Source organism: Atractosteus spatula, chromosome 10 (genome assembly GCF_055471065.1).
Source record: "Atractosteus spatula isolate fAtrSpa1 chromosome 10, fAtrSpa1.hap1, whole genome shotgun sequence".
NCBI classification, from domain to species: Eukaryota; Metazoa; Chordata; class Actinopteri; order Semionotiformes; family Lepisosteidae; genus Atractosteus; species Atractosteus spatula.
In genome coordinates, this window is record NC_142715.1 from 19,516,031 (window position 1) to 19,540,370 (window position 24,340).

Genomic DNA, 24,340 nt, shown 5'->3' on the forward strand with positions numbered 1-24,340 from the left:
AGTTTGCACCTAAGACAGTGGTCTTAGGTGCGAACAGAAAACCTTTCCCACGCATAGTCTTGACCTTTTGGCTTGCTCTTCCATACTGTCACACATTAAAATCTGTGTGTAAGTCTTACATGTGTGCTGTCACGTCTGGGTGTTAAATTAATAGATGTGTTGTGTTATTTAATATGATATGACTTGTAGAGGCAATGCTTGTTAATAAGACAGAATTAAGTGTTGCTGTGCTTTCCTAAATGAGGCCCCATCTCTCTCTTCATCTTTGTGGTGCAGCCACAGAGAAGCTATTCATGCAGGCTGATTTAAGGTGTGTTCTTTTGATAAGTAGCAGCTCCCAAATGGGGATGCACTTAGCTAAGATTGGCTATCATGATCAATGGTCTATCCCTGGGACCTATTTGTCTGGGGAGTGCCAGCTGGACATCTGAACTGCATTCCTAAGTGTCAGGAGTAAGTGACTCATCTCTCACCTTGATCAACCAATCAGGGACTGGGAGGGCGTGGTAACACCACGTTGGTCTCCCATTCCCACCAAAAAGTTAGCACAAGCTCAGGTTGGAGCTCTCCTTGGCCATTTTCCGCACACCCTCAGAGACAATCACGTGGCAATTGGTGTTGTCTGCACTGGGACTTTGTTCTAAGCACAAAGCTGAGGATCCCATGCGTACTAGAATTCTGCAACCACCAACGTGAACGCTCCGCTTAATCAACGGCAGCCTACAGTTGGACCCTCATCGACTACCTGAATAGTTTATTCAGAAGCACCACTGGACCGGGAACTAACCAGTTTCTTCCCATGCAAAAGAGTGACTTGCGAAGACCCGCGGTCACACTCTGTGCATAGAGACTTTCTACTAATCAGCCAAACTGCTGGTAGATTCCCTGGGAGCAACAACTGCCCTGTGCACTGCAGTTAGATTCCCCCGCCAGTCCTACTCCCAGCTGCACCTCGATTGGTTGGCCGGTAGCCAGAGGACGCCTAGACGGACACCTATTGGACAACCGCTGGAACAGAGGTTGCAACAGAACCTGTCAGCTGGTTGGGTGTTTGTACCGGGAAAACCGAATCCATACAGTGGATAAGTAACCCCATGTTCTACATTGCATCTCGAGAATTTCATTGTTACCTCAACACATGTTTTTATCAATTTAATTCATGAGTCATGTATTTACTTTCGAGTTTAGAGTAACAGTGGGTAATAACACTGATTAGGGATTTGGTATAGCCGAACGGCATATTGAAGTATACTCTCTGTTGTGTATCTCTTTGTGTTTGCATCTCTTCGAGATTATATACCTTGTATATTGATAACTCTCACAGTAAGGTCTGCCGCCTGTATTCAGGCAGACTGATATATGTTTGGTGCACAATTTATGTTAAATAAATGTATCTCGTGTATTGAACCCGTGTATGTGCGTTGTTAGTTGTTCTGACGATTGATTTTCTAAAAGCCATAACGAACTACCACGTGATTACTGCCACAATTAATAATTGTCTCAGTAAAATCACAAATCCCCTACAACTTGCTGTAGTTTTGTCTGGTCAAAGGTGGGCGCTTATGTAATATCTGCTGACTGGTTCAGACTATGTTCATGTTCAATTTGGAATTTGAGAATAATGTACACAATTTTACTATATTTATAGGAAAGAAATGTATAGCTGAATGCAAATCACACACACGAACATGTAGCTCAATGGCTATTCACTCCTCCTGACTAGTTGGCGCTAGACGGTACAGTGACGTTCATATCGTTACAGAAAATCCCTGTCGGCTTCCCTCCTGGGTTGTTTTAAAGCCTCTGCAGCGCTAAAATGACGTCATCAGGCTGCGTGGCCGTGATTGAATCCGCTGTTTAGATGAATAATAAAAAAATAATGTAATTCTTTTTCTATTTTAGAAGAATAATAAAGGCAGTTATTAAAAAAAAAACGTTTTAACTCCTGGGGGCGCGACCCTGTTTTGATGCAGATTTGTGCAGACTGAATCTAATCGTAAACTCAGCCTTTGTTTTGGATCGACTGTTTAGAAAGATGGCTAATTTATTATTCACGCTGGAGACCGAGCTTCACTCTTTCATGGAGGTTTTGCTTAAATCGATCGTGGATGAATTTTCTGAAGTTTTCCGAAACAGAATGGTTAATATCACACAGTGTGTGGAAGAGAGTTTCGGGAGTGAAGTGGCGCAGCTGAAGAAGGAAAACGAGAGCCTGAAGTGGAGACTGCAGCTGTGGGAGAAGGAGTCGGGAGCAGAAGGAGATCAGGGACAGACAGATCATGTTGGACACACGCTTCCCTGTGAGGTCACTGCAGGAATAAAGGAAGAAATGGACACGAAACTGGAGCTGTCAGGTCAGTGTGGTGACTTGTATGAGGTCAGTGTGTGTGTTTAAAACAGTGTCTTTAAATTCCTCATGGTGATAATATAGTGGAGAGATACAGAGTGAAGTGGGAAAGTCTTGTGTAGCAGCAGGATTATTTTAATAGAAACTGAACTGTTGTTGTCCAGTTATGATGCTGAAAACATCAGTAATACAGTAACAAGGCTGAAAACAGCACTTTTAGACTCTTAGGATTTTTAGGATTAGCAAAAAATCGGTAAATTATTTTATTTACATTTGTAAATTCAGATTGCCAACATATAATGTGAAACTTTATTCTGGAATACTTTTAGGTCTTTGGTATGTAATTAATCTAAAGGTAAAAATGATTGAAGACACAATAATTGTATAGAAACAAGTAATAGGTTTTTTCCATGCTGAAAAAAAGAAAAGAGAAAACAAAACACAACGTTTCGGCCGTGGAGCCTTCTTCAGGTGTGAGAGAGACAAGGCAGTAGGCAAAGGTAATGAGGAGGGAGCAGGGGACAGAAAGAGAGGCCAATCAAGAGGTGTGAAGTCAGGAGTAGAAAGGTGTGAAATGAAACTTCCAATGAATGGAGAACATTTAGTAGAATAGTAGTCTGTCGTTGAGAGAAGGGGGAAGGTGTGATCCTAGCTGCAGGATAAGTTTGGTTTCGGTAGTCTTTCTGATGTATGACTTCGGAAAACCATCTTTGAGAACACAGACAGAGAGATTAGAGTGGTCGTGGCCGTCAGAGGTGAAATGAGAAACAATGGGCTTGGAGAGATCTTTAATCTTCACAGCCCTGACGTGTTCTCTGAAGCAGTCTCCGAGTCTCCTTCCTGTTTCTCCAATGTAGATGGCTGGGCATTTACTGCAAGAGATACAGTAAATAAGGTTGCTGGAGAAGATGCCATCTGGGTGATCTGGAATTGTCCTGAGGGGCCTTGAATGAGTGTGGTGTTGGATGTGTACTTGTACTGGTGATACAGTGAGCTCTGTTGCAGGGGAACATACCTGGTGTGGATGGTTACTGAGGGCTGTCAAGGGAGCTGTGAACAAGAAGGTTGCGCAGATTAGGTGATTGGCGATATGAGATGATGGGGCGGTCAGAAAAGAGGGCCCCAATGGAGGAATCATCCTGTAGGATGGAAAAGTTGTCATTAATAGTCCTGGGGATAGGAAGTGTGTTACTTCTGAACAATTATTGTATAGTTCAGGTGGGTAGCTGCGTCAGCATGCGTAGTCAGCAAAGGAACAAGTAATACGTTTATTTGATGCTGAAAAGAGAAGAGAGAAAACAACCTTTCGGCTGTGAAGCCTTTTTCAGGTGAAGGCACCCGAAGAAGGCTTCACAGCCGAAACGTTTTCTCTCTGATGGAATCAGTTTCTATAATTTAGCCTCATTACCAAAATTATTGTGCAATATTTGTATAATTAATTATAATTAATAATTGCTTACACTTACATAGCGCTTTTCTGGACACTCCACTCAAGGACTTTACAGGTAATGGGGACTCCCCTCCACCAACACCAATGTGCAGCACCCACCTGGATGATGCGACAGCAGCCATAGTGCGCCTGAACACTCACTACACATCAGCTATCAGTGGGGAGGAGAGCAGAGTAATGAAGCCAGTTCGTAGACGGGGATTATTAGGAGGCCATGAAAATTTTGGCCAGGACGCCGGGGTTACACCCCTACTCTTTTCGAGCATATGTATAATAAATAATACTATACAGAAATTATAAAAATAATACAAGTTGCAGTACGTATATTTATGTTTATTGAAAAATAACTCCCCAAAGCACCAGATTAGTATTTTAAACGTCTGTGTGTATTAACATGTATTAACTCAGTGCAGTGTTAATGTACTGTAGTGTCCAGTGTGTCTGTATTAACCCCTCTCTCTCTCAGTGCAGTGTTGATGTACTGGAGTGTCCAGTCAGTCTGTGTCTGTATTAACCCCTCTCTCTCACAGTGTAGTGTTAATGTACTGTAGTGTCCACTCAGTGTGTCTTTATTAACCCCTCTATCTCTCAGTGCAGTGTTAATGTCTTGTTGTGTCCAGAGTGTCTGTATCTTTGTTGTATATCTGTTTGGATATTTGGTATATATCTAGTTTTTAAATTAGCTTTAACAAGTTAATTTAAACACAGTTGCCAGATGATATTTCTTTGTTATCTCAAATTTAAGATGTTTAGCTTGTTTTTGTGTGGATATTATTTACTTTTGAACAGTATTCTAAGCTTATGTTAAAGGCCTTGTTCTCTTGTCCTGTGTTTTCAGGGTCAGAGGCCAGTGCTCTCCCTGATGCTGGGGAAAGGGCTCCTCTTGAACAGCAGCACAGTGAGGAGGAGTGGGGCTCCAGTCTGATGCAGGAAACCGAGCTCAGTGCTGCAGAAGGGAAAGAGACACTCAGTGAGCAGCACACAGAGAGCAGTACCTTAAGAGCGCAGGTGGGCTCTCAAGTTGCTTGACTGATTAAAACTCTTCCCACACTGACTGTAGCAGAAAGGTTTCTCTCCTGTGTGAATGTGCCAGTGAGTTTTTAAGTGGCTTATGTTTTTCGAACCCTTCCCACACTCCCTGCAAGGGAACAGTCTCTCTCCTGTGTGAAGGTTCTGGTAGGATTTTGAAGTGCTAGACTGACAAAAAAACTGCTCTTGTCTAGGGCTGGGCGATATGGCCAAAAACATTATCACAATAAAAATTTTCATATCAGTCGATATCGATAATTATCACGATAAATTATTATTTCTTTCAAGTTTAAAGGCAGATTTTTTCTCCTGAGTGAAAGTTGAAGAAACCAGACAGTTAATTGCCCAGCATTACTCTTGTCCATCTGTAATTACAGTTTGTCCCCTTCCTCTAAGCAAGGGCTTGAGTGATTCTTCCTGAACATCTGGCCTTGCTGTGGTTTCTCACCCAGCAAATGTTCCCAGTAATATTCTTGCTCTGTGTGCTGATACTGAGCTGTGTTTACTCCATTGTGTCCCGCAATGTGTTGCTCAGCAGTGTGCTCTCTGTGTGAGAATAACGAGTGACCGGCTTGATGAAAGGAACTGGACCCAATAACTGTTCTGCTTCTGCTTAATGGTGATCTTACTGATTTTCTTATGTGGGTTCAGTTTATAGTTTTGTGATATGTTTATATTTTTTGATAATGTCAAATAATAATAATTTGTTTTGTTGATATTGTTTCAGGGTGGCTGATTACTTCCTGTTATTCTTACAACATTTCTCTAACAGGAAATATTTCTTGTGCTCTTATAGCAGTGAAAACAGTGCCTTTCTTCCTGTCTTGTCTTATAGAATGCATGATCACGTGTGGCTTGATTTTCCTTTCTGGAACAACTTGCTTTTCATTAAATTCATACAGCTTGTGAAAGATGAAATACAAATCTTGCTTATTAGTGCAAAAGAAATATCGCAGGCTGGCAAGAAAAAGCATTTTTTTCTTTTTTTTAACCAAAAACTTACAGGGACACACCTGATTCTCTGGGCACTGTTAATTGAAAGGTTAGTGGTTCGAGCCCACTTCTCATTATTCTGATGTAAAACTCATCTCTACTAAACAATTGAGTACGTAAGTCATTATCACTGGGAGTGGCCAATAATGACCAACATTCAAGGACATTGTATTCACCCATGCACTTTGATCTTCGAATGGCTGGCAGGAGAATTCATTTATTCTCTCGCTGCACCATTAGTTAGAATATGAAAATTACAACACAGATTTGTTGGAGAACTTGACAAGCAAAAAAGACAGTTGGACAGCATAATTATTTTAGGACTGTACATTTGTATTTTAATACCTTTGTATATTTACCTTAATTTAAATATACATGTAACCTTAAATGCTGTTCTATATCAATTAAGTTTGTTATATTTTTAAATAGTTTAACTGAGGGTGCAAGGGGTCTGTTATACCTTGCGAAACATCCAAGACAACTGTAATAGAGGCTCAGATTTTCAAATTTGCTTTAAAAAGAAAACCACAATTTGTGCAATATAATCCCTCAATATCAACGTTCAGTTAAAGGATTTGAAGAAGCAACAGCGATTGGAGAGTACATTGATTTTGGGCTGATGAAAATCAAGTAAATAAGACAAAGGCAAAACATGAATTCATTGGCACTTTCTGCATATTTACCACAACCTTGCCTTCTGATCATTAAAAATCTTAAAATCTTGCATTTTGCAAGAACTTTTAATATAGCAGTTTTAATTTGGGACATTTAGAACATGGCATATGAGAATATATGGTTAACCGAGGGTGAGCAAAGGGTGATTATTGCTATGAAACTATGTCCAGGTTATAAAAACAGCTCAAAATTCTGACACTGAGGTGTGAGAGACAATGGAACAGACTGTCAAAATCCTGGACTTCAGGAAATTTTACTGTACCATTTTTAAAATATGACCCTGTAAACATGGCATGTCCCTCCTTCCTCATTACCAAAACATCTTAAAATTCCAACACTAAGGTAAGAGAGACAGAATCACTCATCATGAACATTTGTAATTACGACACTTCAGTGTTGCATTTCTGCATTGTGACATTTTGAACATGGTATGTTAAAGTATATAGAAAATCTGGATGTACAAAAAGTCTTTTTTCAGTGATTATGACATAAAATACGCTTCAATGCCAGAATAATTAATCATGGAAAAAATGCCTGCAGTGGACATTCATAGTTGTGATTATAGGAATGTTATATACGGTATCAAGTGGGTAGCTGTGCCTGCATGCGTAGGCTGCAAAGGAACAAGTAAAGGACTATTCCATGCTGAAAAGAGAAGAAAGGAAACACAACGTTTTGGTTGTGGAGCCTTCTTCAGGTGTGAGAAAGACAGGGCAGTAAGCAAAGATAATTTTCTTTTTATCTTTGCTGACTCCAGTTTATCTTTGATGACAACATCAAAGATATAAAGGAATCCTTATGGCTAAAAGCTCCACATCAACTTCCTTTTATAACTAACCTCATCAGATCCCTCAACTTCCAACTCTTCCAGCTTCTCACTTCAGAGAAGGATAAAAAAACTCAATCATCCTCTACAGAGAAAAACCATCAACACCCCTACCACCTCCACCAATCCTAACCTTGTTGTTACTGTACCCTCTGACCTTTCCCTTTCACCCCTTTGCATCCTCAGCTAACATATTTTAATATTTCAACAAAATTACAATAGATTATACAGTATTCATGTTTAAAATTAAGGTAAATATGTCAAAATATCGAAATCCAACTGCAGAGTGCTAATGTAACAATGCTTGTCAAGTTCTCAAACAAATCTGCATTGTATTTTTAAAATATTTCAGCAGAAGATGCAATGGGAGTATAAATGCCGATTCGACTATCATTTTTCTTGGGTGAAGATGGTTTTCTGGGAAGTTGCGATGTTAGGCATCATTGGACATTTCCTGGTAGATTCTGACATGTGTTAAACACTCGCATTTCCTGCAAATATTAAAATGGTTAAGGTTTTGCTGAAAAATCCAATTGACCTTTGCGGAGACAATGTTTACATCGCAGAATAAATTCGTCCCTGGGTGGGTCGAACCACCAACCTATCAGTTAACAGCCAAACGCACTTACCGATTGTGCCATAGGGACTAGCGGGTGGGTACTTTTCTCAAATCACAAGTTTCAGGTTAAAAAAATCGCTTGCTTTTTTTTTGCCAGCAGGCAATATTTCTCCTGCACTGATAACCAAGAACGCTCGCCTTTTACAGCCACTTGGACACACCACTCTGAGACATCTGCGTTCAGTAAGCGCTGAGCCTGCTCTCAGAGCAAATTGCCTCCTTTACATAGCAGACCAGACACTGACCCAGTGGGAAATGATTCGTCGAATATACGTATATATCACGGGGAAAATACGGCTATACGTATATATACATCGCCGCGATGTATAATCAACGTTGAATTGCAACCGTAAAATCAACGACATTAATAAACGCACATATAACGTTGAAAACACATCTAACACAGTGTCTGAGGCTTTTTACTGTATATATCGTGTGTGCAGCAACTAGGAGTATACAGCAATCTGCACAGTGTACGAAGTAAATTATTTTCGCAGTAATTAATTTATTTACACGTGTATAATAAATATAGTTATTATAGTAATAAATATAGTAAATAAATTAACTCCTGCACATCAAACAGTCCGAGTGACTGTTAGTGTCAATTAGTGTTGTCTGACCATTGACAAAGTACAACTATTTTTTTAGGGCACAAGTTAAGTAAATTCTTTTGCCCAGAACTGAAGGGGCAACACCCCTCCCTCCCCCCGTGATGCCAGGCCTGTCCCCATCCTATTCCATAATGTCATTATATATAATACCATACAACAGTGACCGATCCTTACTAACTGCATGCGTTAAAATTGCACATCAGCACATAGCAGGGGGCACATAGCCGTGATGTATTATCAATGTTAAATTTCAACCATAATATTGACAACATTAATAAATGCATATGTTGAGAAAATATCTAACCCAGCATATTTTCCAGTTATATACCACATTGCATTGCTAGTATTCGTTGGTCGCCATTTTGGCCATGTTTTTCAATCATAGAAGAAATCTGCAGAAATCTCAGCAGTACGAGTATAAATAATAATAATAACACTATCTGAATACATACAGATCTTACTTAATATTATTTTGATTAAAATATTACGTTAATAAGCAAAAAATGGCACATAAAAATAGTGTGAAGGGGAAGATTACACAAAATCGTTTTGCCGTTTCTGTAATTTGAGAATCAGAAAAAACAGCACATGTTCAACGGGTCATTGAAAAGAAGTATGTAACATGTACCATTAACAATGTCAATGTTAACCAACCCTTAATTTTATAGTACGCCATGGATTTGTAAAGTATGTGATGATAATTTTCTCTGATTCTCCTAAAAATATATGGATATTCTTAGAAATTAGAATTGCCCCAGCAAGACAACTTTAAGGAATAACGATATGTTTTTATGGAAAAAAATAATCACGTGTTATACTCCTTTCCGTGTGATTTCTGAAATAATGTTTTTTTTCTAGATTTAACTAGGCAATGATATATGGGAAATACCTGCGTAGTGTGACCTTTTTTTACTCACCCTTTTAAATTTAACAACATTTTCATCGCAGTCATTTTGTTCTTGACCCTTATATAAATGTAAATTATATATACCCTTATATAATTATATGTAAATTAGATTATATAAATGTAAACATTAGAAAATCTCTGTTAAAATCCCAAAAATGAAACTGCTGATGGGAATTGCCGGAAATTACCGAGCGTACGGTATGGTCTAAAACGTGCAACAGTGCTGTATGTAAGTTATTTACACAGCTTTGCATACAGGGGTTTCACGAGGGGGTCTTGCCACCTGCCTGAAAAAATGTAATTAAATGTTGATTTCTTTGAATGACAATATTTCTATTTTTATTTTCTTAAGAAAAGTTGATACCATTTCCTTTTATATTCCATAGTCCTTATTGTACCTTACATACAGCAGTCGCTGTTTATTTACTAACTGCATGTGTTACAACTATCTGTAGGTGCACATCAGCATGCAGGGGGCACACCAAATCAGACTTTATGTCAAAGCACTATTTATCCCAATGGAGGAAGCGACGTGCAGAGCTAAATGCACTTGAAGAATCCAGCAGTGATGATCAAGATGATGAAGATGACAGTTTTCACATAGATGACACCAAGGATGAGAATGTGGAACAATCGTCTGGTGATATGGGTGCTTGTGTCAATGATGACATTACACATCAGGATTCAAATGACTATGGGTACACTGAAGAAGTTATTACTTCTGAAGAAGAAATCTTGAACGAGGTTGAAATTTCTGATTCTGATGAATCTGATGTAACTGACCCCAGTCCTGAATCTACTGACCTTGTTGATGAGGCACAGACTGACCCAGCAAGGCCAAATCTGTCTACCGAACTTGTAGCTTGGTTTGCTAAGCATGGTTGTAAAAGACAGTGTTTCAATGATTTATTGGAGATACTGAGACGTCAGGGGCACAAGCTTCCAAAGGACTGCAGGACTCTCCTACAAACACCTAATAAAGTGCAAATCTGGATAAATGCGGTGGTCAGTACATTTACTTTGGATTAAAGAAAGGAATCCTGAAAAACATATCTTCTTCTAAAACATTCCAAGAAAGCATGTATTCTGTAGACCTGTGTATCAATGTTGATGGAGTTCCTCTCTTCAAATCTACATCTGTAGATTTTGGCCTATTTTGTGCTCTTTTCACCAATTCCAGCCTTTCATTGTAGCATTATTTTGTGGAGGGTCCAAGCCTGAATCAGTTGATGATTATGTAAGTGACTTTTTAGAGGAGTTCAAGTTACTCACCAATAATGGCATTCACTTTGAAGATAGAGTATTTAATGTTACTGTGAAGGCTTTTATATGTGATGCCCCTGCACGCTCATATCTGAAATGCTGCAAAGGACACAATTCGTACTTTGGCTGCGAAAGATGCAAAATTAAAGGGAGCTGGGAGGGAAAAGTTGTTTTCACAGGGGAGGAACAATTCAAGAACTTTGAGTACAAGGAACACCAACAAAGACTTTCTCCCTTAGCTGCTGCTGGAATTGGGTGGATAAGCCAGTTCAACCTTGACTACATGCATCTAGCTTGTCTTGGTGTTGGCAAAAGAATTCTTATTTTCTTAAAGCAAGGACCATCTAAATGTTGACTGTCAGGCAGAGGAATGAAATTTCTGATAATTTGGAAATTCTTAGCGGAAAGACGCTGGGGAATTTGCTATACAGCCAAGATCCCTCTCAGAGCTTGACAGATGGAAGGCTACATAGTTCCGCCAGTTCCTTTTGTATACAGGCCCCATTGTGCTTCGTAATGTTGTATCAAAGGAACTATACACCCATTTTCTGATGCTAACAGTTGCTCTTTCCATTATGTTGGACTCGGATGAAAGAAAGAGAAATGCCTATCTCAACTATGCCCAAAAACTGCTTGATACCTTTGTTGACAATGCTCAGCATTTGTATGGACCAACATTTGTTGTATACAATGTGTACAGTTTGAGACATCTACATCAGGATGTGGTACAATTTGTTCCTTTAATGATGTATCTGCATTCCCATTTGAAAACTTTTTACAGTCCTTGAAGAAATTAGTGCGGAGCAGTCATAACCCTATAGCTCAAGTAGTAAAGAGAATGAAGGAGAAGGAAAGAGTTCAGAGCAACTGTGAATCATCTGGTTCACAGATGTATATTTTGTCAAGACAAAAAGACTGTTGTTTCCTGTTGGATAATGAAAACTTTGCATTTGTGAAGGAGGAAAGAGCAGACAGAAGTCTTCTATGTGATGTTGTATGACAGACTCAGACTTGTAACTTCTTCACTGAACCATGTGAGTCAAAACTGCTTAATATTGTATATGTTAATAGTCTGGAGATGCATGCAAGGGAGAAATTCCTCTCTGTAAAAGAGTTGCACAGAAAAGTAGCGTGTCTCCCATATGGTGCTGGTTATGTCCTTTTCCCTCTTCTACATGGCATAGAACATAATCCTGTTCCATGAAGAAGTTGCAACTTTTATTCACACAGGATGTTTCTGTCTGTTCTTTTCTCATGGTTAAGTTTAAATTTTAAAGTTTGTTAGGAATTGCATGTAGTGAATACCATCTAACTTCAAATATATACATGAAGCAGAATGTTTATTATTGAATTATGTGTTTTTATTGAGTATAATCATTATAAGCGAACACAAGTGTAGTAATCAGCACCACAATCTGAATTAAGACTCAAAATTAAAATGTGTATGTCTGTTTCAGGTGATGTGGACACGCGCTGTTTGGATAGAGCAGGAGGGGGAGGTTGAGGTCCTGCCCTCAAACTGGGTGGATGCCCGAAGAGAGTTTGTGTGGTGGCCGAATGATCCAAAGCAGGCCACAAAACTATACAAAGAGAAGGCCAACCCTAATAAAGATACTTGGGTTACCTTCAAGGTCATTAAAGTTAAACATACATCAGGTATAGCTTTCTTTGAAAATAAGAGCAAATTCCTGTTCATTATTATAAATTCCGATTGAATATTTACAGTAACTGTCTATGTACATGTATTAGTGCAACAATACCTTTTTCATATTTGATCATACATAATGTAAATATAATTATTTGTAGACAAGAAATCAGAGTGTGATCACTTTGATTTAACCACCTCGGTTACGGATGCTGAAGACGAGGATGAGACACCCAATTCAAAACGCAAAAGTAAGAAGCGGGTGTTCTCCGATTACGTTGATGGTATGTAAAAGTAACAATCTCAATAGCTATATTTTTAACCAGTTATTAATATCAACTGATGCCTCATTTAGCTTGTACCTTGTTATTGATTTTTTTACAACCCTTTAAAATAAGTCATTTTGAAAGGTGTTCTGTATGAAAATGTTAAAAATCTTATCAGATTTGTTGATCATGGAAATTGCTAAGAATTTTGGTTAGCTTATTCTATGTTAAACTAATTTTCAGTATTATATTGAAATATGATAATTTTCTATTATATTACAGACTTTGATTCTGATGCTGCTACTCCAAGTAAGTACATTTCTCTGCCTTCAAATTTCCCAAAATAAAGGAAATAAATTTATTGTAAAAAGTTACAGATCAAGTTGATAAAATAATTTAATTTGATATGAAATATTTTACTGCCATATTTTTTCTGTTTAGAAAAGAAGAAGCCACTGAAGCTGCCAGTGCTACCCCCCAAACTGAGGTTCTCTCCTAGGAAGAGAGTCTCCCAGACCTCACTCAGCTGTTCAAGTACGCTTAAAGGTAGGTTATTGCAATCAAAGTTAAAATGTTTTCTTAATGTCCTTAGAAGATAACCATCATCAATCATATTTAAAGACAAGTTAACACTATTCTTTATGTTATTGAAGCCCAACAATCAAAGGTGAGAACCTCCCCAAGGAAAAAAACGGTGCTAAGTTCTGGCTTCAACATTCCTGAAGTTATTACTACATTTTTTGCCTACATCTAATTACTCTATGAAATTCACAAGTTAATTTTTTTTATTACGCCTGAGGTTATGTCACTATACTTTCCTAAGTCTGGAGAACTGTCTACCATAAGCGAATTATATTAAAAGATTATTGGACTGGTGAAAATTTTACGTCCATACTTAAATATTAAGTTAATCTGCAATATTATATTAACAGCCCAGGTAGTCCAAACTGGGACCTCACCACGCAAAGTTCGAAGCCCTAAGCAAGTTATAAGACCAAAGTCTTCAACTGAACCCCAGAGTCACCATGCCTCCTCAGCTTCGCACTCACCCTCGCCTTCTCCCTCATCTCGATCAGCTGAGGAAATAATGGCTTTATAAATGTTTTAACACAAGGCTTTGTAGACATGAACAATAGTACATTACTTGTATCATATTTATTAAATTATTAAATTTAAGAATAGTTTATGATCCCTCTGCAAATGATAGATTTGATAGGTATGAGATTATTGTTAACTTTTTAGTTTCTAGTATCAAACCAGGATTGGCCAGATGGCAGAAATGATCCTGGAAGACTGTCAAAAAGTATGTATTTTTTATTGTATAAAGTAATAAATAAAACTACCCATATTATAGTTTTACACAGAATGTATTTTAATTATGTGTAGGCTCATACACAATATAAAAATATGTTGTGTTTTACCACAATGCTACAAACGACACAAACATATTCAAAATTGAAGCTATTTTTTTTAATAAATACACCAATGGAGTTTAATTGACATTGTTTATAGAATCCTAGTTCAATGACAAACTAAATGACTAAATTGAAATATTGAGTTGTGTGATAAAGTAAATGTTTTCCATAACTGAATTCTTTTCAGAGTCTCCCAGGCAGAAGACCACGTCCAGACCAGAAGAGAAGAGAGAGAGATATCCTCTTTCAGAAGGAAGTAAGTACAGTTAAAATAAACTACAGATGTGGGAATTTTTACTTTTTAAGATTATAAATTGCATGTAGCAACACTACAGTAATGCTAATGTGACAATAGTGTAAGAAACTCCTAACCTAATTCCTTTTAAATGCTGATATAAAATGTAAATTATTTCAGAGTTTCAGAAGCGAGTATTGGGCCTCCTGATAGAGATGAGGGATGAATTGAGGCGTTTGGGTAGGTCCACAGAACCGGTGGACTCCCAATTCCACATCAGGAGGCTGACCACAATGGAAGAGTTCTGTGCATACGAGCAAGCACTTGACAGCATGGACAATCAAAACCTGCTGGTATGATATTATATTCTCACTGTGGTGTAGAAAATATTCACTACTAATGTTCTAGGTTTCAGATAGGTCATAATTTTATAGCCTACATCTGATTAATATGATCCATCTCTGGCATACGTTCATATTTTTAGTTTATAATGTATAATCTTGCTTATCCTTTAATGGCAAATTAAAGTGTTTTCATGTTCTAAAAAGTTACTTCAATTTTTTTTTACTTTGAAAAATGGTCACTTTGTATTTATAGACTGAGAAAATACTGCAAAAAAGTGCAGTTAATATGTGAAAATGTGTTCGTTTCATTGAATGGTCATGTGTAATGGGTATGTCTGATTAGTTGATTAATGAAGATCTAGTAGCTTCTAATATTATTTGTAATATAATATTATTTCCAGATAAACCAACTTCAGAGAGTAGGCGGCAGTGATGTTAGAGAGAGTGTGTTCACAGTCTTGTCAAGGTATTGCTTATTGTTTTTTTAAAATGTTTTTACATTACATTTTTACTTTGATCAAGTGAACATATCCACAGAATTGAGCTTATAGATACCTATGTGTTAACCACTGAATGTGCAAGGTGTAAAACTGCAAAATTGTCTTTTAAAATATAAGGATGACAGTACTACATTTGATCCTAAATATTTGAGTAAATAAATGTTGAGTGGAAAAAAAGTCTAAACTAAATGTCTGAATTTGGTTTTCAGACTTATGACAAATGAACTGATGACAGAATTCAACTTCGCTGGCACAAACCGAAAAGATAAACAACAAAAGAGGGGCCTGGGAGACACAAATCTTTATAGAGTAATTAAAGGTACTTCTATTCTATGTTGTACTTTCAAACTTACTCTTTAATTAGGACAGGGTACTCTTTAATTAGGACAGACTTTATTGCTCAATCGCTATGATGCAAGCCAAATTTTATCCGTTTATTTCAGCTTTGAGCTTAGTAAACCTTATTGGTTCATTTTTGAGGTTATACTCAAGAAGATATTAATCATCATTTATTTGAGTAGTAATATTATATAATTTTCTCCTAGCTGCGGTGCTGAAGTCCCACCCTACATCGACAGAAAAAGAAATAAAGGAGCACGCAATGCGTTACTTGAAGAATGCATATGCAAGGCAGGGGGCCAGGAGATCTGGACACTGAAAATAATAGGTTTCTGGTCCTGTTAGGACAATAAGACAGGGTTTGCAAATGGTGGACAAAAATCGTCTTAACTTCAATTGTAATATTTTTTTTCCTTGGAAATATAGAAGTTGTACATTTTAAAATTTATATTTGAATCAAAATGTGGTTTTGAGTTAGATAGTGTGTTAATGTAATTAGTTTGTGTTTGTCATTACTATACTGTATATTGATGTTACCAGAATTTGTAGCTGAAGTTTAAGACTAGTTGTGTTTTTTTATGATTATTGCCCATATGTTGATTGTTGATTGATTGCATACAATGTATAATTTGAAATACATATTTTTCAGGTATGAATGTGTATTTTCAGAATAAATTTCTAAACCAAATCATTGGCTTGGTTTACTTGTTTCTACACCAACAAAACCTATCTGATGTATAATAGACCTCTAACCATATACGTATAATAGACCTCTAAAGTTATCCGTACAATAGACCTCTAACCATGTATGTATAATAGTCCTCTAAAGTTATCCGTATAACAGACCTCTAACCATATACATATAATAGACCTCTAAAGTTATCCGTATAATAGACCTCTAACCATACACGTATAATAGTCCTCTAAAGTTATCCGTATAATAGAACTCTAACCATATACATATAATAGACCTCTAAAGTTATCCGTATAATAGAGAGGACATCTCCGTCACCTCTTTTACGATGCTGCTTTTTTTCCCTTGCGTTTTTCTCTTCTTCCCACGTTCTCTCTCTTCACTGCCTTCGCCTCCGCTCTGTTTCACTTCAGTCTTTCACTCTTGCTTCCTTCCAATAAGGACGGAGCTGCGGGAGAAAGGGTGCTATAGAGGATCGCTGTGGATAGCTGCTGCTGTGCTTTGACACCTGAGCTCCGTGGAAAACGATCTCAATACAATTCTGAAAAACGCGACTCCCAGAACGCCAGCCGAACAAGTCTCCACAGCCGAAGCGCTGTGTCTCTTTTCAGCTGGCGATAAACCTTTCCTCGATCCTTTGCGGACTTGTAAAACTGTTCATGATCAGAATAAAAAATGCTCACGCTAATACACAAGAACCCATGTCTCGCCAAAGCTGACAAATAAACAGACGGAAAAGCCGCACTGCACACACGAACAGGGGAATGAGCGAGCGAGCGGGGATAATGCGCCCCCTGCGCTTAAAAGCTTACAGCACCTGGTGTTCCCAGGCAGTCTCCCATCCAAGTACTAACCAGGCCCGTCCCTGCTTAGCTTCCGAGATCAGACGAGATCAGGCATGCTCAAGGGGGTGTGGCCGTAAGCGAGAGCAGGGCTCACTGGCACCCTTCTTATAGAGAGGACAGCTCCGTCACTTCTTTTACGACGCTGCTTTTTTTGATTGTTTTGTGATTTTTTGCGATCTACCGGGTTGATTGCATACTTGATCTTGTGGTTTTCTGTGGTAAAACTGTGATTTCGTACTTAAAAGTAATACTCTTTTAAGTTTAACGATGGTTACTAAAAGGTCTGAATTCGAGTCGCTAGTAAGCATTCTCTCTAGCAGCGACAGGTCTGACCACGATCTCCGCCATATCTCCATCAGCAGAGAAGTTAGGAGAATAAACCTCCATTCTGTGAGAGAGCTAGCAAAGGACATGGAGAGATTTGACCCTGCAGTGTCAGAGAATAATATCGAGAGTTATATTCAGGACCTAAGAGAGTTATATGGCAGTACCTGCCAAACGCCACAGAACAGGAGAAAGTGTTTCTGGTCAGAAAAACTACCAGCAGAGCTGTACATGAGTGGATGGCTAGGCAGATGAAAGAAGTCTGTAATGACTTTGAACAGCTTTGTCATGCACTTATCGAGGAATACAGTGCGTTTATTGACCCGACTGCTGAGATAGCCGCCGCCCTTAACACTAAGCACGAGAGAGCAGAGTCCCCTCGCGAATATTACGAGAGACTTAGATGAACCTATTTTGCAGGACGAAATGATGAGGGTTGCGAGGAGAACACACATTTCAAGGGTTTATTCATCGCGAATCTCCACCCGTCAGTCAGAAAGATGATCTTAATGCATACAGATGCACAGACCATGAAAATGACTGATATTAAGAGATTCTTGCAGAAAGCCTGGGAGTATGATGTCCAAAGTCGCTCTGAGCAAAAAGCTGCTAAAGCGACTGTGTTCGCCATCAGAGCCAGCAGGGTTAACTCCCTCCTGCTCGAAGGAGCACAGGCTCCTGAGCTGGCTAAGCCCCGTTCCAAAGCGGGCACACAGGACCGCACCCAGCGCCCTAAGTGCCATGAGAACACCGGGGGAGGGAAAGGGCTAGATAAAGCTGAACAAAAGGATTCAGTAGCCGCCCGCCTGGCCAGGCTTGAACAAGCTTTATTAGGACAGGGACAACCACTCCCCAAGGCTGCCGGAAGCGTGAATGAGCTGATACTCTCCACTGGAGGAGGCGGAGACCCGCCCCCTCTCCCTCCCTCTGATTGAGCGGAAGGGTTCCTGCCTGGATGAAGTCAGTCACTCCCAAGCGAGTGCTGACTCCACCCCTGAAGTCACAGAGCAGGCAGTAAAACACAGAGGAAAAGCAGGAAGCTTTTACCTCAAGGCTGCCATGGGAGATGTCTTACCCAGTGAGACACTGATTGACACTGAGGTTGAAAGGTGTTTGATGTCACAAGGCAAGCTCAAACGGGTTGAAAAAGAAAAGGGCATGCGACTCAGAGAGGAACCTTTGGTGGATCACCAGAAAGGCAAAGTGTGGAAACAGGACAAGGCTCCTAAGCCTTCTGTACAGAAGGAAAGGGGGGCCAAGAGGCAGACTGTGCTCACACAGTGCCCACTGAACACAGAAGCCTATGTGGAGATTCCTTCTGTTCCCTCTGGACAAGAAATAAAAATATTTTCTTGTTCCCCGGATATACAAGGAAGTCGTGTCCTGGCTGAGGTCACAACAGCCTCCATGCCACAGGAGCGGTGCTCCAAGCAGCCGCCTGATCCACCAGGTAAAGCAAACCCCTTTTACATCCCTAAAGAGGAGCTGATCTCCTCCCCTGGTGATGAAAAGTAGTTTTCCCTGTGCACCTTGGCACCCAAGGGGTCAGGACCACCACCCCGCAGTGGTGGAAGGGATCCAGATGGCAGGAGAGCAGGTTGGTGATGTAGCCCTCACCCTTAGCCCTGAGAGATCCTCTATCAGTGAGGATCTGCTTGAGCAGCTGTCACAGGGCCACCATCAGGTGCCCCTGGTGCAACATTCACAGGTTAGACAGGAGGTCCAGCTGGACGCTGAGACTACTGCGCTGTGGACACACCTGATCCCAGATGCCGATTCCCTCTGCTGTGACCCAGGGAACTTGCAGTCAGGTAACATTATTTCTCACAACTACCGGGTAGTGAGTGAGACTGACCTGATTGTTCCTGCCTCAACGGCAGGGTTTCCAACACACCCAGTCCCCAGGAAGGGACAGGGAATGAAAGCCGAGCCGGTTTTCTTACAGCCACCAGCCCAGTCTGTCAGTCTGAGTCTGACCAACAGTGGTTCAGCCAGACTGGAGCTGGATGGTCAAGCCACCCGCCTGCCAGTGCAGGACATCGCAAAGAGGGGTGTCAGAATCCCCGCCTGCACTGACATGGGCCTGGTGGGTGATAGTAAGTTCAAAGACAGTGAACTAGCTATCCCACTGCTGGGGCAGCTCCCTGAACCCCTAGCGAGGGAAGGGGGGAGTGAGCAGGTGTCCTACACCCATGCCCAGCGAATGATTGTAAACATGCCGATAGAGGGATTCCTCAATCAGGAAGTGCGCAGGGTGGACCTGAACAGTGAGAATGGGGTAACAATCCCAGATCACTCAGGTGCTCCAGATGACCACTCAGCCGAGGGTCAGGCATGCTCCACCGCTGCACCACCCCCTGCAGGGTTCCTAGAGCACAGGCATGAACAAATCGAAAAAGCAGATGCCCTGGAAACGGAGGAGCAGCATCAGCAGCTGCGTCAGATCTCCCCAGATTTCCAGGATGGTGGTGCCCAAGATGTCACACGGCATACTGAGAAAGACACCATGTACATGCTGGGCCAGCTTAGAAAGGCGACAGTCACTCAGAAGGAGATGACTAAGATCAGCCACCGTAAAAGACTTTTGGGAGGACTGATTGCTGCCACCACTGTTGTGCATTTGCTCTTTTTGGTAGGTTTGTTTGTTACTGGCACTCTCACCCTGACTGCCCCAAGAAGGCAGGTGTCAGAGATGCCAGAGGTTAGTGACAGACTGTATCAACAGCAGCAAACGTTGGAAAGCTTAGGGAAAACCCTACAGGCAACTTCCTATGCAACAGGGTTGAATCTTATTCCCCAACCAGTGGACATGATTGTTGGTGTTATACAGTGGGTTTATGCTTGTGTGCAACAGGCCAGAATGTTGACACAAGACCTGTTAAGGGAGTTTAGTGCCACTGTAGCCAGTCTAACCATGGCACAATTCCCAAACCACTTGATTCCACTCTTCTCAGTAGAGGAGTATGTGACATTAACCCCATCGCTCATAGCTCACCTAGAAGGCAATCCAAGATTGAATTCGGTTCCAAATCTTGAGATGGGTATGGCTACCAAAGCTATCCATTGGCTGTGTCTAACTGATCCACCAATGAAGGGTGTAAAGCTACTAATGGGCAGAGGGAGGTTAACGAACCCCATGAAGAGCAGGTGGGAAGTAAATGGCTGGTCAGCACACCACATTTAACTGTCACCATGACTTGTGACAGGCATGATACAGCTACCACAATGCAGCTACCTAACCAAACAGTTCCTGTAAGTTCCTGAGGAGGCCATAGTACAGCTTGGTGACTTAACACTGTACTGTCTAGAACCAGACAATATTAGACCAAACCTGAGGTCTTGGATGCCTTCAGAGGCCACACTATTGAATTGAATCCAAGAAACAGTAAGCCCTGAAGGGGTACAGGTAGTTAGTTTGCTTTAATGGAACAAATCTCCAAACCACCCTAGCAGGTGCCCAACACAGGTGTCGTGGTTTATCGGGGGGCTGGGAACAGGAACTGTTGTTATTGTAACACTACTGCCGGGTAGCTGGATCATGACTGACAGTGTACTCTGAATGCTGTACTCTCACATCAAGATGTACTCTGGGTAGCATGAATGAGTCAAAGGTAGCATGTCAAAAGAAAGGAAGTGACGTCTCCCCAAATATCTACTACAGAGGTATCAGATATTGACAGTGAACTTCCTGATGTGTAATTCCGAGACTGAGATGATGTCTCTTACCTTGTTTATATATACAGTACTCCAGATGTTGTTCATAATGTTTGTATCCAATGCTGGTTCCTGTATGAATTCTCGAGGAGTAATGTGGACATTTAAGGTTAATGTTCTAATGACAAGGGACATCACTTAACTCTGTTTTGTTTTGAAGGCAACAACGCCTCAGGACCTCGTGACCTTCAAAAAGGGGGGATATGTAGCGGCAATGCTTGTTAATAAGACAGAATTAAGTGTTGCTGTGCTTTCCCAAATGAGGCCCCATCTCCCTCTTCATCTCTGTGGTGCAGCCACAGAGAAGCTATTCATGCAGGCTGATTTAAGGATGTTTTCTTTCGATAAGGGACAGCTCCCAAATGGGGATGCACTTAGCTAAGCCTGGCTATCATGATCAATGGTCATCCATTGGCGCCTATCTGTCTAGGGAGTGCCAGATGGACATCTGGACTGCATTCCTAGGTGTCAGGAGTAAGTGACTCATATCTCACCTTGGTCAACCAATAAGGGACTGGTAGGGCCGAGTAACCCATGTGGAATTCTGATGCCCATGAAACTTTCAGCCAATGAACGAGCTGAAGTTCCTCCAGGTAAAAACAGGCAACACAGAGAGCCTGTAGTGGACTTTTCTGAAAAAGAGAATTCTGAAGAATTCCAGGGCAGGACGGCCCAGGAGCAGAAGGCTCCCAAGGGCAGGACATTCTCGCAGCATGCCTCCTGACCATCCTGAGACTCAGCCCGGACAACCACGGAACGGCCAGTGTGTCTAAGTGCCAGAACTTTCCTTTGTTCTAAGAGTCTAGAGCGGACGTTGCCACGAGTAACCAGAGGATCCACCCGAGGTTAGCATCAGCAGCAAGCCTCGTGAACAGGTCAAAACTGTGGACAGCTGAATCACTATTCAGAACTAGCGCTTCATCAGGAACGAACCGGTCTTCTTCCTGACCTGCTGGGACCCACAGTCATCTTTTCTCCTATGCACAAACTTTGCTAGTTAAAGCCAACACTAGCTAGCCGGTCAGTGAGCATCAGCAGCGCACCGTCGCAAGCAGCACAGCACAGCCTGGCACGGAGCCAGAGAGGCCGCAGGAGATCTGAATCCCCAGAGATTGGATGAGTATTCAACTTCAATGCATTACAGCTCGAGAATTCAATTATCCCAACCAGTTGATATCAATTTAATTCCTAAGAGTTATGTACTTGTTTTGAGTATCTAATGTAGAAGTTGTAACCAAGTTCAATTACGAAATGGTCTAATTGAATGATATACTGAACGTATGTCCTCTTGATATATGTAACTCTTGGTAACTGACTGAATATATACCCTTTGTATTCTGATAATCCTCTCGATAAGATCTGTTAGGTTTATATGCATATTTATGTATTAATAAATGTATCCTCGTGTATTAGTACCTGTGTGTGTGCATTGTTTGAGTTATATCGCATGGTTGGATTCTAAAGCCATTAAAAGAATCATTTTGTGAATTACTGCTACAATTAATAATTGTCCCAGTAAATGCCCAAACCCTACAGAACTGATGCCTTCAGAGAGCACACTACATAGTGATGACATCTTTCTGTATGATCAGGACAGGAGCTGCAGGTCTACTGTGTTGTGGCTGCAGTACAGTTTTAGCTTATTATTACAATACTTTTTAACAGCGACAGATTCTTAAGATCACAAGGTGTTTATATTATTTCAGTATTAAGCTGTTACTACATTAGGAACTGTCCCATAGGATTCAGTGTTCCATTAGTTTGGCACGAAACTGCTTAGTCCATTGCAGGAATTGTACTTAGTCCTGTCCTGTAGTGTCCTCTAGAGGGCAGCAGCTGTTTCCTTGGGCTCATTGCAATTGGGAACATTGTGATTACTGAGCAGGAGACTAAAGTCAGCAGACGAGCGCGTTGCAAATCAGTAGTAATCTGGCGTACAGACCTGCATGCTAATCTCTGGATCCTCTCCAGTTAATGCGATGCTGTTCTTACCTTGCAATTGACCCAATCTGACTACTGGCACCAACCCTGTTATTACAAAGAAACTTCTTGTGTACCTACCGTGATACATAAGTTTGGTGGAGAGGTTTGGCAGCCCATATTCAGTCAAAGATGTGTGTGCAGATCACTGTGATATATAGGCATCAACAAACTGACAAATACAATATTAAATGTTTAACTGATAAAACCCAAATGAACCAAACCTGTATAAATTAGTGGTGGAAAGGAGTCTTTTTATATAGCAAAAGGTCTCTGATCCTTTGGTAAGAACGATGGGTATATAACCCATTGTCCTCAATATTAGAAATGAATCCTTGAGCATTGCCGTTGTACCAACGATCCTCAAAAGTGCTGTCATTACCACTGTTCCATAAAAGCCTAACATTACCCTTTCTTGCATAAATTGTAGAACATGCCGTCACAATTCAGTTGCAGTTTAATCTATTATCACCCTACTCCCCACATCATAACCTTTGCTCTTCTAATTCTAGTCTCCTAACTGTCCCCCAAGCCCATCTACACTGTATGGGTGACAGGACCTTCTGCTGTTATGCCCCCAAGCTCTGGAACTCTCTCCCCAAGGATACCAGAGTCACCTTCCCTAAACTCCTTCAAATTCAGACTCAACACCTTGTTCTGTAGAAGAGCCTTTACTGAACTGATTCTATTCTTTACCCCTCTGCTTCTACTTTTCTTAGTACCGCCATCCATGGTCTCCTCTGTCTATTGGAATTGTTTTATCCTGTGTATTCTTATTGTAATTATGTCAAGTGCTTTGAGAAGCCACCTTTGGAACCATTATATAAAATAGTTTATCCTAAATCCTTCAAACTTTAATAGGGCACTGCAGTAGGGCTAAAAATTGACAGCGTTAGTGGGCCATCATGATCTGTGCAAATTATAGGTAGTCACAAAGGAAGACTAGGATTCACTTGAAATTCATGACATGGGACACTGAAACAGTGGAGAGGCTTTGTGTAGTAAGCGTTCAGTCTCAATCTACACAGTCTGTGCTGCTGGTAGAGGTAGTTGTGAACACCTGTCTTCGGGATCAAGTGCTGGGATCTCTAGTCTCAATCCTAATACTTCTCATGACTGTCCACTACCACTGCTGTGAAACCAACACCCTTAAGACAAGACCTCCGAGATTCTAACTGTACCATTATTCACTGATGTTTGTGCACCAGTATCGTTCCTCTGCTAAGGAAGGGAAGGCCTACTTTACACCAAGCCCCTGTTGACAATTCCTTCCTTGTGTTTCTTTTAGTCAGGTTGTGCAGCCTAGAATAGGACACCAG

The 24,340-nt window shown here is 40.6% G+C and overlaps 1 protein-coding gene and 1 pseudogene across 3 annotated transcripts; one reads left to right on the forward strand and one right to left on the reverse strand.

Annotated features, from left to right (window-relative positions):
• Positions 1 to 1,827: 1,827 nt before the first annotated feature.
• LOC148825665 (uncharacterized) lies at positions 1,828 to 16,152 on the forward strand. Of its 3 annotated transcripts, XM_088926219.1 has the most exons (11): positions 1,828 to 2,354; positions 4,636 to 4,805; positions 12,178 to 12,376; positions 12,527 to 12,649; positions 12,914 to 12,940; positions 13,073 to 13,177; positions 14,234 to 14,302; positions 14,462 to 14,634; positions 15,027 to 15,091; positions 15,335 to 15,444; positions 15,671 to 16,152. In XM_088926219.1, exons 1-11 carry the CDS (start codon positions 2,036 to 2,038, stop codon positions 15,781 to 15,783), a joined length of 1,473 nt encoding a protein of 490 aa, XP_088782345.1. In that variant the 5' UTR covers positions 1,828 to 2,035; the 3' UTR covers positions 15,784 to 16,152. The 3 variants fall into 3 exon arrangements, 2 of the variants coding, with proteins under 2 accessions (XP_088782345.1, XP_088782346.1); XR_016091766.1 differs by lacking the exon at positions 15,027 to 15,091 and having other exon boundaries at positions 15,671 to 15,707; XM_088926220.1 differs by lacking the exon at positions 12,527 to 12,649.
• An 811-nt stretch (positions 16,153 to 16,963) lies between these two features.
• Positions 16,964 to 17,082, reverse strand: LOC148825666 (5S ribosomal RNA; annotated as a pseudogene).
• Positions 17,083 to 24,340: the final 7,258 nt, after the last annotated feature.